General features: G+C 41.1%; 1 protein-coding gene across 3 annotated transcripts in view; it reads left to right on the forward strand.

Moving 5' to 3' along the window:
* Positions 1–928: 928 nt before the first annotated feature.
* LOC129020854 (histone H2B type 2-F) overlaps positions 929–15,313 on the forward strand; it is a 57,370-nt gene continuing 42,985 nt past the window's right edge. For 2 of the 3 annotated variants that reach the window (XM_054465738.2, XM_063651295.1), the window contains exon 1: positions 929–1,449. In XM_054465738.2, the coding sequence (XP_054321713.1) occupies positions 1,073–1,449 (377 nt within the window). In that variant the 5' untranslated portion in view covers positions 929–1,072. Of the gene's footprint in view, positions 1,450–1,806; positions 1,809–15,313 lie in introns of all 3 variants that reach the window. The other variant, XM_063651296.1, reaches the window with a different exon arrangement.

Here is a 15,313-nt window from a genome sequence, read left to right on the forward strand (position 1 = left end):
AGGCCTACCTGGTGGGGCTGTTCGAGGACACGAACCTGTGCGCCATCCACGCCAAGCGCGTGACCATCATGCCCAAGGACATCCAGTTGGCCCGCCGCATCCGCGGGGAGCGGGCCTAAGACATATTTTTAAGTGGTCGATCTAAAGGCTCTTTTCAGAGCCACTGCCGTTTTCATCAAGAGCAGCTGTACCGGCTCTCCATTTGATGTGCCTCAGCCTTGCGCACCGGTCAGGGGCCAGGGGCACTCGTGGTGGGTGGCGTTACAGAACCCAAAGCCCAGCCGTGAGCTGGCTGGCAGTAGAGAAAGCCGCAGAGGCATCGTCCTTGTGGTTCCGGCCTAGCCTTTTCACGCTGGTTTAAGGCTGGAGGTCCGGCTCCCAATTCTGTGGGTAAAGTTTTGCATGGGGGCAAGAGACAATATGGGGAGTTTTTAGATGTGGAAGATCCTGAGTGTAAGGGTGGGGCGAGCCCCTTAAAAATTATAAACCCGTTTCCTGGTTTATTTAGGAAATGTATAAGCTTAATTAAGGCTCAGCATCTTCCGCATTGCATACTACAGGCGGTGCCGAAGCCAGAATAGTAATTTAAGCGGGCGGGAGTAAATACTTGGCGATTTTTAAAAATGTGTGGGCTGAGGTATTTCAAGGAAGAGAACAAAATTTCCACAAAGTATAGAATGAAAATGCAAAAACAAGGAAAGAGAATTAACTTGTCTAGCTGGCGTTAAGATTTCTTCCGTATGCAAGTCTAATGGAAAGTGAAAACCAAGAAAAAAACCCCAAGCCGTTGAAAGTCGCTTCACCTAGCTTAAAACTGGTTAGTGTGAAATGGACCATTCTGATTGGATAACAAGACTTTTGTTACAGCGACCATTAAGGAAGCAAGACTAGAAGCTATTATTTACATAGACTCCACCCCCTCTGACGACACCGTTGTAAGTTAACCAATTAAAACGCAGCACTTTGCGAGTCTTCATTTGCATACAGGCTCTATAAATAGCGGGTAACCAGCCCGTTTTGCGGTAGTCTGGAATTATTTCTTTAAGTCTGTGTTCCCTTTTTTCGCGCAAACATGCCGGATCCAGCAAAATCCGCTCCTGCTCCCAAGAAGGGCTCCAAAAAGGCTGTTACGAAAGTGCAGAAGAAGGACGGCAAGAAACGCAAGCGCAGCCGCAAGGAGAGCTACTCCGTTTACGTGTACAAGGTGCTGAAGCAGGTCCACCCCGACACCGGCATCTCGTCCAAGGCCATGGGCATCATGAACTCCTTCGTCAACGACATCTTCGAGCGCATCGCTGGAGAGGCGTCCCGCCTGGCACACTACAACAAGCGCTCCACCATCACATCCCGCGAGATCCAGACGGCCGTGCGCCTGCTGCTGCCCGGTGAGCTGGCCAAGCACGCCGTGTCCGAGGGCACCAAGGCGGTCACTAAGTATACCAGCTCGAAGTAAGGGTGTGCAGGGGACGCAGTAGATCAACCACCTAATCCCAAAGGCTCTTTTCAGAGCCACTTCAGTAATCGAGAAAGCAGCTGTAAACACTTGTCAGAGCGTTGGATAGCTTTTGGTCAGGTAGGGAGTGTTACCATGGTCACGGATGCATTCGGGTTTAGGACTAAGGAGTTTTCTGTAGTCCTGTAATGAGTTGGCCCTCAGTCATCCCGGTCCAGTCTTACTGAGTTGCTTGTTATCTCTGCTACGAGATTAGAAAGGTTTGACACGTTCTGGGATATTTGGGAGGGATGGAGGGAAGGAGGCGGTGGGTGGTTCTACACCCCTTCAACCTTTAACCTGTATCTCCAAAGTCGTTTTCCTTTTTGTTTCTGAAAGTAATGGACGAGACGAGATTTCTCATACAGATGAGAAACCCTGTCCAACCTCTTACTATTTCTTAGTGTTTTAATCTGTTTTCCTTACCATATACCTACAGGCGTTTGTCACAAACTTTGTCTAATATAGCCATGTGCTTTCGTCCCGTAGCCTTTTTGCAAGTCCTGACTTAGCCATCCTCTCCTAACTTCCATTCCAGTGACTTCAAACATGGAGATATATTGCCACCACCCCACCCCCTGTGGAGTATTTGGCAATATCTGTAGATGTTTCGGGTTGTCAGGTGTGTGTGTGGGGGGCGGGGGCGGGGGCGGGGGCGGGGGAGGGGGGCGGTGCTAGAGGTATCCAATGGGTAGAGGTCAGGAGTGCTAAGCATGAGGCACAGGACAGATCTCTGGGGGGACAAAGAGCTACCTGGCCTATAATGTCGATCTTTGGTGATTGAGAGACCCCAGCGCCCAAAGAGACATCCCTGACCTTCAGGATTTAATCCTCATTTCAGTCAAACGTTTCCTTAACCCTACCAGCCCATGTTTTTTTCTTGGTGAAAGCTGAGCACTTCATAGGCTGTTTACAGGTCCTTCTCCACAGGAAAATACCTCCTCCAGGACAAGAACCCTGTGTTGGTTCCGAACTTTCCCAATTATAAGAATCACCTTTGCGCTTGTTAAACCCGCTTCCAGGTGCTTCTCCTGAGGTTTCCTGATTCAGCTAGACTGGAGGTGGGACCTGACGAGGTGGTTGGTTTTTAGTGTTCTCAGGAGTGTGGATGTTTTAATAGGTGTTGGGTCCTCATGTTAATCGACCTGTGGGTGTGTCACAGATGTTCTGACAAAGGAAAGCAATTTGAGGATGAGTGGAGGGGAATTTGTGGTGTAGAGAAGGCCACAGTTAATATGTAGGGTGAATTTCTGAAGACCTCTCAGTTTAAAACTTGTGTAACTCAAGACTCATCCTGATAAAAGCCAGTGGATGTTTCTTTTGCCAAATAAAATATACCCTTGGTGCAACTGGAAAATCTTAGCTTATAATTAACTTGACAGCCTTTGAAATTAAGCCATTCTTGATAAATCTTGGGGGAATTAGCAACTTTGTGCTTAAAATGAATTTTACTAATTTTTATGATGTTAAAGTTCAAATTTACACCCAATTAAAAGTCATATAAAATGTGGTATACATGATTTTTTTTCCACTAGAAAATTAAGATTCCCAGTTCAGTCATCTTTTTCTGATCACCAGACAAGAGGTCAGGGAAAGATAACTGAGAATCCAAAATTTCCGTTGAAAGTAAAGAAATCATACATAGCACATTCTCTGGTAGGAAAGTTTACTCAATAAGTGAGACGGCCGAGGTGGTCTATTTTCTATACAGTTGGGCCATAAGAGAATCTATCCAATCTCCTCCTAGCTTAGGGTCCTGAAGTCAGGAGTTCTTTTTTTCTTAAGGATTAGGGACCATGTTTTTCAGGGCCTTTTGAAGTTGTTAAAGCATTGTCAACTGGCTCAACTACACAAATGCCATCATTTATTACCCATTGACCAAAAGATTAACTTCCAAATCCTCATCCTGAAACTAAAGGCCACCTATTATCTAGCCAAAACTTACCTTCTTCATTTGTTCTCCCCAGTCCTCCAGCTTAGCCTAAATGTTCTACTGTCATGTAAAGCATCTTAACTTTCTCTTCTGTGCTTTTGTTACATTGTTCTGAGTTTTAGTACTCAGTCCTCTAGAATACTTGAAGCTTCTTATCAATCTGTCAGTTCTTTTAAACTCTTGCTCAAATCTCACTCTGAGAAGCTTTTTCATCTCATTGTAGTTCACAGGGAAGTCTTTCTTTTAAGGCCTCATTCCTTGCACAATGAACAATTGTGTAGCTTTGTAAACTGTAGCCTTATTCCTCAATTTCTTTTTCTTGTTTTTACATTTTCTTGTTTGTCTTCTGCTAGAGACATATGCTTCTTGGTATTTATTCCACAAAGGCTATCCCAATGCCTACTATAAAATAGCTTCTCAATGAAAGTTTGTTGACTGGTTGCCAGTCAACAGAACACTAGAAAATTGATCTGAGAGTGGTGGGTTCAAATCCTCTAGTAAATATTTTTCATTACTTTTTTTCTAACTTTTTTTCTTACTCCTTTACTATGGATACTCTTAATTATTGCGCTTAATAATTATTGGCCCAGTTGAAACAACTGTTATAGATTCAAAAATCCTCAGAGTGGTAAAGTACTACACTTGGCATCTTCCCTTGAGCCAATGTATCTATGTAGCCAAAATGATGAGATTAGAGTGGCGCTTTCTCACCCTGGTTTTTGAAGTGCTGCAGAAATGGTCTGCTTTTCTAGTGCCTTGAAAAAGGATGAGAAGAGAGGTGCACTCCAGAAGACAAAAGGTGTGTAGTATCAGGATAAGGGGCTTTAAATATCAGATCCGGAGAACACTGCACATGTAGAAATGGGCTTGGCCTGGGTCAGGGCATTGAGATTGGTACATAATGTTTTCAAGGATTGGTGAATGAGTTGGAGTATGTGTAGAAACCTGCAAAGATGACAGTTTAATCTCATGTCATAATTTTTAGACAAATAATGTATTTTAAAACTGGGTGCAGTTCCTAAAGCTGTTCTAAAAGTCAATGCAACTGAATTTGGAATGTAAACATAGGACAACAGATGGGAAATAAGTACATGACCTCTGTGGGATAAAGTGAGAGTTATCAAAGAATGTCAGTGTTTAACAAGGAACAAGTTTGTTTTGGAGAATTACTAGATATTATGGAAAATTTTTTTCTTTTCTACATTTGGTTAACTATAGCTGAACTATAGCAGATGATATGACTTGGCAAAAATAGAAAACTTGATAAAAATCTTCTAGGTCCCACAATGTCAACATGAACAAACTTTTGAAAAGTAAAAGTAGACTGTGTTTTCTCAGTATGTATTATCAAATATACGTTGAACATATAATTTTTGCCCCTCAGCCAGGTTGTAATATTTTCTTTTAATTTATCTCTTTAATAATTTTTTATGTTAATCCATTTTATTTTGAAAAAATAATGAGCTAGAGGATACAAAGATGTAAATGAATCTAAAAGAGGGAATTAAACTGGCATAAAGATAAATATAATTCAAGCAAGATATGTTATTCCCAAAAGAAGAGTAAGAAGGAAATGTTACGTGAATTGAGAGTGAAAGGTTGCCTCTGGTTGGAGAGTTCAGGAAAATTCTGTGAGAACTTACATGGTGCCAGCTACTGTGCTAAGTGATGGAGACACAAAGGTATCCATTCCTCAAGTCCATAAGGTTCAACTGGAATTTTCTTTGTGACGAGCGTATCATGTATCCTCTGAAATTATTTTTTAAGTTTTAGTTTCACCCAATTTTTACTGTAACCTCTTTCAACTTTTTAATTGTCTGATTTGGGTAGATGGAATTCTCTTTCCATTTTTATTCTGTGATTAGAGGTTATTAATTCCTCACCCCTCATCCATTTACTTTAAAATATCGCTTAAGAAAATTTGTATTTTACTTCAATTGAGATTTTATTTTTTAATATTATTATATTGAACAGCTTTGGCTATCCCACCCTCCTACTTGCAAAGTGCAAAACAATTTACACACATCACACTCAGTTTACAGCATCAGAACACTCTTGGAGCATTGTTCACCATGGTCCTAGCTTGATTTTCTTGGGGTGTGATGATTATTTCTCTCTTTCTCTCTCTTTCTCTTTCTGTCTCTTTCTCTCTCTTTCTCTCTCTCTCTTTCTCTCTCTTTCTCTCTCTCTCTCTTTCTCTCTTTTTTTCTCTCTCTCTCTCTCTTTCTCTCTTTCTCTCTTTCTCTCTTTCTCTTTCTCTCTCTCTCTCTCTCTCTCTCTCTCTCGAGATGGAGTCTTGCTCTGTCACCTAGGCTGGAGTGCAGTGGCACAATCTCGGCTCACTGCATCCTTTGCCTCTCGGATTCAAGCGATTTTCCTGCCTCAGCCCCGAGTAGCTGGGATTACAGATGCCAGCCATCATGCCCAGCTAATTTTGTATTTTTGTAGAAATGGGGTTTCACCATGTTGGCCAGGCTGGTCTCGAACTCCCGACCTCAGGTGATCTGCCTGCCTTGGCCTCCCAAAGTGCTGGGATTACAGGTGTGAACCACCATGCCTGCCCCCCCACCCCCCGCTGTGCCTTTTTCTTTTCCCAGACAGGGTCTTGCTCTGTCACCCAGTCTGGAGTGCAGTGGCATGATTACAGTTCATTGCAGCCTTGACCTCCCAGGCTCAAGTGATCATCCCACCTCAGCTTCCTGAGTAGCTGGGACTACAGGTGCATGCCACATGCTTGGCTAATTTTTAGAGGTTTTTTTTGTAGAGATGGGGTCTCACTATGTTGCTCAGGTTGGTCTTGAACTCCTGGGTTCAAGTGATCCACCTGCCTTGGCTTCCCAAAGTGCTGGGATTATAGACTGGTGTGACTATTAGAGTGGTGAGTGAATAAGCTTTTTCTTATTTTCCAAATGCAATTTATCAGAAAATCCTCTTGGCTCAAAATATGTACAGCATCCAACCACATCTCACCACCTCCACCGTTTCCCTGCTCCAAGCTTCCACCTCTCAGATATTTGCAATGGCGTTTTAAATGGCCTTCTTGATTCTGCTCTCTCCCTCCTGTATTTCCCACAAAGCAGCTAGAGTACACTTTTTGAAACATAAGTCAGATCATATCATTCCCATACTCCTCCTCAACAGAAAACCCTCCAATGGCTTCAGCATCAAGGCCCACATTCACTTCTCTGACCCTCTCTCTTACCTGTTTTGCTCCATTTCATCATAATTTTTTCCTTGTACTTCCTTGAATACATCAAGGCCCTTCTATCTCAGGATGTTTGCACTTGCTATTTCCTCTTCTGAAAGGCTCATCCCTAGATACTTGCATGACTGGCTTCCTAATTTCTTGTAAGCTTTTGCTCAGAAGTTACCTTACTAACTGTCATTGAGGTCTTCCCTGAATATCTTAGTAAGATAACAAGCTCCCCTCCTTTTCTTTCATCACTTCTTGGTATTCCTTATCTTATAACTTTTTTTTTTTTTTTTTGAGATAGAGTCTCGCGTCTCGCTCTGTTGTCCAGGCTGGAGTGCAGTGGTGCAATCTTGGCTCACTGCAACCTCCACCTCCTGGGTTCAAGCGATTCTCCTGCCTCAGCCTCCCGAGTAGCTGGGACTACAGGCATGTGCCACCACACCCGGCTAATTTTTTGTATTTTTAGTAGAGACAGGGTTTCACTGTGTTAGGATGGTCTTGATCTGCTGACCTTGTGATCCACCCGCCTCGGCCTCCCAAGGTGCTGGGATTATAGGTGTGAGCCAGTGTGCCCGGCCTCTCATAACTTTCTTAATTTTTCTCCATATACCATCTGAATACTAATGTATTTATTTGTTTATTTCTGAATGAGACTGATATCCATAAAAATGATCTTTCCTTGTATACTCTAACTCTCTGCTTTCTGGGCTCATGGCTTCTCAATTAAAGGCTAATTTACCAGCTTCTCTTGCATCTGGGTTTGTCCTAAGTTTGGGGCCAATGAGATGTGAATGGAAGTTGTATGTATTATTTCTAGTTTGTGCCCTAAAAAAGAATATGTATGTGTTGCTCTTGCCCTCTTACCCTCTCCACTGGCTGGGGTGCAGATGTGATGGCAGGAATTGGGGCAACTACTTTGGACCCAGAGGCAGAAGCCCTGTGATGAGGATGGCAGAACTGCTCTGTTAGCCCTGGACTGTTACATGAAAGATAAATAAACTTGTATCTTATTCAAGCCACTGTTTTTAAAGACTTATTTGTTGTATTACTCAGATATAGTCTAAGTTATTATATCATTTGTCTCCCCTCCTACCTCCTCAGAATAAGTCCTATGAAGGTAGGTACTTTGTTTCATACACTGCTCTATCCCTATTATGTAGAACTATATCTGGAATACATTAGGCACTCAATATCTATGGGATGAATGATGGATTCGAGAAACAGAAGTAATTGAGTACCTGGGAAATGGGATTGTGTTTATGACAGGTGGAGCTCCAAGAGTGGAATTTAACAAGAAATGATTGAGTTTGAAATCTTTTGCCCTTTAAATTAGGGACAGCACAACACAGAATGAGGATTTGGGTGAAGTTACAACCACCAAGTCCACATACCAGTTTAGAAGCCTCAGAGTATAAGCCATTGGGTATTTAAGGACCTTACCTAAGGTAACTCAGAAGCATTATGAAGGGCAGTATTGACATTAACTGCCAGGAATCTCCTAAAAGAGTCGAGGGATTATACATGAGTCATAGAAGGAACCTTGAAGATGGACAATTATAGTCCCATCACTTTATGGAAGACTATGAGACGCGCAAATAAGAGAAATCCCAGTGGTCCACGAACTTAGCTCTGGTAAGTCCCTGATAATTATTTAAATTATTTCAGGTTCAATATCACTGATTGCTGTCACCATTTTCAAGGCTAATATCTAATCTGCCTTGGTTCTGCTAAGATCTCCCTGTTTTTTTGTCTTTGTTTTTTTCCTCTAGAAAAAACAGAAAAGAGAACTATCTCCAGATGGATGCAGAAGAGGTGGTAAAAAGAATACAAATAACATGGCTCTCACATGATCACATATCATGCTGAAGGCATCTCAGAGGCAACTGAGGTTGGAGATCATTTTTAGGGACTTAAGTTCAGAGCTGTATCTGCAATATCAACAATAGATATTCTGGCTCTTACCACCTTGCCCATTTCTCCTCTTAGCACTGTAAGAGTAGTTCTTGCTGAGAAGGCACTAGCCTGTAGTGGTGATGAACATCAGCTTTGAGTATAGCTTCCTCACATAAGGACTGTATGACCTTGGAAAAGTTTCTTTACTTGTGATAAATAAACTTCCTTACAGCAAATTGATCCTCAAGTTATTCCCCTGTAAAGTGGGAAAAACAATGGAAACTATCTTCTAGGCTTGATGTGAAGATTAAATGAGGTAATGTACCCAAAACACTTAGTACAGTGGCTGGAACATGGTAAATATTTGATCAGTGTTGTTGTTATTATTGTTATGGTTAGGAAGGCACTAGCAAGAGCACCGTTGTACTTCCAGAGCACATTCCATTTTCCAGCAAGTGGTGCTTTAATAGATTTCTAGTGACTTGAGAGTGACTTCCCTAAGCATCTTGCATTAAGGAAATAAGACCTTCTGTATTCTAAAAACACCATCCAATAAGGGATTTTCACAATTTACTTGTAGGACCTTTGTTATGTAGAACCTTCAGTGTCTGCTATGCGGCCCATTAGGAAAATAATAAATTAGGAAACAAAAGACTTTATAGTGTCTGTTACTAGTGCTCTATAAAGGCCAATATAACATTTGGCAAGTACCTTCTTTTTCTATCAGATGATGCTTTTAATACTTCACGTCAATACTTTCAGAAAAAAGTGAAATCATTTCATTAAACACTTCTTTCCTATTTCTGATTTTTGAGTTGAAAGCTCTTAATTTTGAGGATTTAACGTAAGAACAAGTCAAGGGAATAGAAATTATCTAGAAAACTATTAGGTAGCGTAGAGAAAAACAAGACTTACAGCCAAAAGAAGAATGTGCAAATAATTTGGGAAATGTTTAAATAGAAATTTAAAAATGGGGTTGATGGAGTCATGTCGATGATTTTGGAGTTAATCATTTCTGCTTATTAAATTGTTTCCAGCATTTTCTAGCTGAAGTTACTGTTCTTGTCAACTACTCAGCATCCAAAATTTTCACAAGAAAAGGCTTTTTCTCTTCAAATTACAGTCCAAAGAGTGGCAAACAAGAAAGATGACAGAGTCCGAAGACCTTAAGATTTCTTTTCTTTGGTCAAGAACTCGTTACACAATGGATGATACATCTTAGGTGGTCCTACTAAAAAGAGACACAAGAATCTAGAGAGTATCTCACTGTCAGCCAATCCAAGGAACTTTGCTTTAGATGGCCAAAGCCAGAAACAGCAAAGTAGAAGAACTACTAGAGCTTTAAGCAGTTCCTTAGTATTTTTCCTTGGCTTATCCAAGCCTGGATACTGGTCCCCTTTCCCAAAGTTGGTAAAGAGGTAATACAGCTTGGGATCGATTGGATATTGAGACAGAGAGAGAGGGGGAGAGAGAGATATCTAGGTACTGGAGCAGCACTAGGCTCTCAGAAGAAGGAACACTTGGAGCAAAAAATAAAGGATACAGATTAGTGACGTGAAGTCAGGAGCAAATGATCTCAGTTGCTTTACATGATCAAAGGGCAATAACTGCAAATTACCAGAGGGTAGGTGAAGATCCATATCACTTTTTAATATTAGTGTTTTAAACACCTAGGAATAGAATATACCTAAAGATAAGAGCTTGATTTCCCCACACCCGCCTTTGCAATGTTTTGATTTTGCACAAGTCTTGGTTTCTAGTTTGTGGGATTATCATTTTTCAGTGCATTGAAGGAAAATTGTTTAGGCCAGGAGGGAGTCTAAAACAGACTTCAGACACAGCACAGATACGATCCTGGGCAAGGGTCATTCAGTGTTCTTAAGAAAATTCTAAATCCTAGGGTGTGATGGTTAATATTAGGTATCAACTTGATAGGGTTAAAGGATGCCTAGATAGCTAAGTATTGTTTCTGGGTGTGTCTGCGAGGGTGTTGCCAGAGGAGATTAACATTTGAGTCAGTGGACTAGGAGAGGAAGACTCACCCTCAATGTGGGTTGGCACCATCCAGTCGGCTGCCAGGGTAGCTAGAACAAAGCAGGAGGAGAGAAGGTGGGCTAAGCTGGCTTGCAGAGTTCTGGCTTTCATCCCTCTCCTGTGCTGGATGCCTCCATCCATTCCTCCTGCCTTTGGACATCAGACTCCAGGTTCTTTGGCCTTTGGACTCTTGGACTTAACACCGTGGCTTGCCTGGGGCTTTTGGGCCTTCGGCCACAGACTGAAGGCTGCACTGTGAGCTTCCCCACTCTTGAGGCTTTTGGACTCAGACTGAACCACTACTGGCTTCTTTCTTCCTCAGCTTGCAGATGGCCCACTGTAGGACTTTGCCTTTGTAATCATGTGAGCCAATTCTCCTTAATAAACTCCCTTTAATATATTTATATCTAATCTATTATCATCTATCTATATCTATAGATATAGATATATGTCTCCCCTATTAGTTTTGTCCCTCTGGAGAACTCTAATACAAAGGGTTAAGTCTTAAACTACTTATAATTTCTCTCTGGAACTATATTTCATCTAGTTTGGAATGTTTACTTACTTAAGACCCATATTATATATGTAGAATAATGAGCAGGAGAAAGGTATGCTGATTAACTTGTATCTATATCAGCCATAGGATTAGTTCCAGCAAAGGAACATACTTGCTTTTTTTGGTTTCTTCAATCTTCTCCCTGTCACATTATGAAAATTTGATGATTTTGCTTATTTAAGTGTCTTTGTAGGAGATTTTTCGTGGATCTTTTTAAGTGTTTGACCTCTGATTTTCATGATTTTTTTCACATTAGTATCAAGGTATTAGGTAATGGAAATTATTCTTAAATAACTCCTGCCTGCCCCCCTGAAACAGCAAGCATCTATAGAGAAGAAGACAGTTTTCAGATTAGCAGGAGAGTTAACCAAGTAAAACTTGAATTTTGATCCTTAGCCTGGAGAAAAAGGTAAGAAACTTTTTCATTTGTCTAAGAGAAGTTTATTTCATGGTGTTTATGATTGTGGAGATGTGTTTGCAGGGGAAAGTGGCATATTAAATCTTTCTAGACTAGTATGTGCAAATAATTTATAGTGGGGAAGGGGGAATTTGAGTCTCAAAGATAAAAGCATAGTGAAACAGAACTGTGACTCTTCTTCCTGGCATCAGGAAATAACATATGAATTACAAGCATGCTTGAGTAATGTAGATTGAGTTGATGGGTAGAAATGTGGCCCCTTATAGCACAGAGATGACAAAGTAAATATATTTGGCCCTCCTGGCAGGGTAGAAGTATAATGTGTTCCCAAAATCATCTGGATATGCCATCGTATAGTGTATTAGTAAGCAGTTCAGGCTCCTGAAACGGACCACCTGGAGTGTAACCTGGCTCTGCTCTTTATGGTGTTTTTAATCTGTTTTCTCATCTTAAAACTGGGAATATAGTAATACTTACTTCATAATGTTTTTATGAAGGATAATTGCTTAATGTTTCCTACTAAAAACAATTCAATAAATACTAGTTGATGGTCATAAGGAAGTCCTGTTAAGTGCTCTGCAAGTTTCCCATCTCTAATGCACAGGTGAAAAATAGCTACTGATTCAAGATTGTGTACTGAAGATATGTTGCTTTCTTCTCATATTCCACCCCAAATTCCTATAAATGATAAAAAATTGACAAAGATGGCAGATGGGGTAACAGTGAAGAGTGCCAAGGAGGACTTCTGCAGAAGACAGGAGTGGACCAAAAAATGATCCACATGTTTTGGAACCAGGAGACAAAAGTTGGTCTTGGGGCAGCTTGACAGGATGACAGTTCAGGTACCACAGTAGGAGTATCCACCCATCTCCTTACCTTGGTGACTGAAGTCTTTTTATTTATTTTCTAGAGACTGGGTCTCGCTCTATTACCCATGCTGGAGTGCAGTGGCACAATCTCAGCTCACTGCAGCCCCAACCTCCTGGACTCAAGCTCTCCTCCCACCTCAGCCTCCCCAGTAGTTGGGACCACAGGCATGTACCACCACAACCAGCTAATTTTTGTATTTTTTGTAGAGATGGGGTTTCACCATTTTGCCCAGGCTGGTCTCAAACTCCTGGGCTCAAGGGATCCACCGACCTTGGCCTCCCAAAGTGCTGGGTTTACAGGTGTGAACCACCATGTCTGGCTGGTGACTGACATCTTTGACCCCAGCAGTGAGTAGTGCTGTCATTTAGTTCAAGGAGGCAGGAAAATGTACCAAGTAACTGGGCGCTCCCACGTCTTGGAAATTTAAAATTTGGTCATTGACATAAAAATTCAACAAGGGATAAATCCAGAACAGGATAGATAAAGGCAAGAGAAAATAAATGAACTGAAAGATTGTGCTATTATGAAATATATATTTGGTCTTCAACCCCATTTCCTGACATACAACTCCTAAAATCCTTAGAAACACCGAAGTGTGATGTCTTTTTGTTTATTAATGAGTTGCCTGATGTCTGGCAGCCCCTAGGTAGCTTCAGGATGGGGGCTGGTGACCAGAAAGAACAAGGGGAGGATTAGAGAGTTGGGACTTTCAGCCCACCTCCAACTTCTGGGGAGGGGAGAGGGGCTGAAGGTTAAGCCGATCACCAATGGCCAATGGTTTAATCAGTGATGCCTATGTAATGGAGCCTCCATAAAGACCCAAAAGGACAGTGCTAGGAGAGCTTCTGGATAGCTGAATATGTAGAGGTTCCTGAAGGGCGGCGCACCCAGCGGAGGTGCATGGAAGCTCCATGCTCCTTCCCCCATACTTTGCCTTATGCATCTTTTCATCTGTATTTTTTGTTATAAACCAGTTAAACGAAACTGTTTCTCTGAGTTTCATGAGCTGCTCTAACAAATTAATACAGTGCAAAGGAGGAAGCCATGGGAACCCCAGCTTAGAAATAGTTGGTCAGAAGTTCTGGAGGCCCAGACTTGGAACTGGCATTTGAAGTGGGGGCAGTCTGGTAGACTCAGCCCTCAACCTGTGGGATCTCCTGATAAATAGTGTAAAAACTGAATTGGAGTACACTCAGCTGGTGTCCACTGCAGAACTGATTGCTTGCTTGCTGTGTGGAGACCCCCCTTCCCCTCCGTCACACTTGGTCACAGTCTTCTGTGTTGATTGTTTGTAGTGTGAAAGCACAGGAAACACATAGTTTGAGTTTCTCCCTCCTCATGATGATCAAGATAAGCCAGAAATTCCTCCACAAAGCCATATAAAAAGATGCATGCAGAGATGAAAGAAAAGTTAAATGATATGAAAAATAGATCCAGATGTTCCAAACTCATCTAATAGGATGAGGAGTTAGAGAGGAGGGGAGAATTGAGAACATGTAAGAAATAAAATACAGATCTACCAAATAAGATTTGCTGATTGTGCACTGCACAATTTCAGGGGCTGTCATTTGAATAGTAAGATTTGCCGATGTGAGTGTACAACCTACTATCGTGTAGTATGCAACCACAGTCATGAGAAAATAAAGGAATAAAAGGAGGATATTTCACAGAATCTAAATGCATACATACATCCTTAGATTGCAAGGTCCTATTAAATTCTGAGCATACAGGATGAGAAGGACCCTCACCTAGATTCACAGTGACAAAATTTGGGAACAAAGAAATTTCTAAACATATTCAGGGAAAATGCTTATGAAGAAATGGAAGTCAAATTTACATCCAACTCATTTGGGCTCCACTGGATATAAGAAGACACGAAGCATTATTTTTTAAAATCTAGGGAAAATAATTTTGAATTCAATTAAACTGTCATTTCAGTGTGGGTGACTTTTCAGAATTCTATTCCAGCAATAATTTAAAAAGATCATAAGGGAAGATGTGAGATAATGGAAGCAAAGGTGGTCATGTATTTGGTAAAAGATATTGCTAAACAAAGTGGATTTAGATTCTAGAAAATTAAAAAGAAAACCTGGAATTCAAATTCCTGGTGATGTAGAAGGGTGGTAGGGAAAGGAAGAGTGAAGAGAAGTAAAACAAGCTAAGTAAGATTTATGTTATAAATAAATAGGATATAGATACTATTACTGTAGAAGTTAGAAAAATGTGGGCTTACATGGTGGGTCACACATGTAATCCCGGCACTTTGGGAAGCTGAGGCAGGAGGATCACTTGAAGCCAAGAGTTCGAGATCAGCCTGGGCAACAAAGCAAGACCCCTGTCTCTACAAAAAGTAAAAATATTAGCCAGGCATGGTTACATGCACCTGTAGTCCCAGCTACTTAGGAGGCTGAAGCAGGAGGATTGCTTGAGCCTAGGAGGTTGAGGCTGCAGTGAGCTATGATTGCACCTTTGTACTCTGGCCTGGGTGACAGAGCAAGTTCCTGACTTTTTTTTTTTTAAAGTCGGTTTAAAAATACATTTATATATGGCACTAGAAGGGTATATCATATTCATAAAGGTAGTGCTCCATTAAGGAATGACCATGAATTGTTTGCATTTAACAAGGATACATACAAATATATGCATATAAGTCAACGATCACAGTGATAAGTTTAATATACCTTTCTTAGGAATTGACAGATCTAGTTGACTGAAACTTATTGAGGATATGGAGAATTTGAAGAACACGGTTAATAAGATTAATCATAACTATAATTATGCCTATACCATCTTATATTCAAAATAGGAAAGTTACATTATTTTCAAATTCACATAGAATATTGACAAAAATTGGCCATAAGTGAGATGGCAAATTAAGTCTCAACAAGTGCTGAAAAGCTGAAACCATATAGGACCAGGGCATA

The sequence above is a fragment of the Pongo pygmaeus genome, chromosome 1, assembly GCF_028885625.2.
Source record: "Pongo pygmaeus isolate AG05252 chromosome 1, NHGRI_mPonPyg2-v2.0_pri, whole genome shotgun sequence".
Lineage (NCBI taxonomy): Eukaryota > Metazoa > Chordata > Mammalia > Primates > Hominidae > Pongo > Pongo pygmaeus.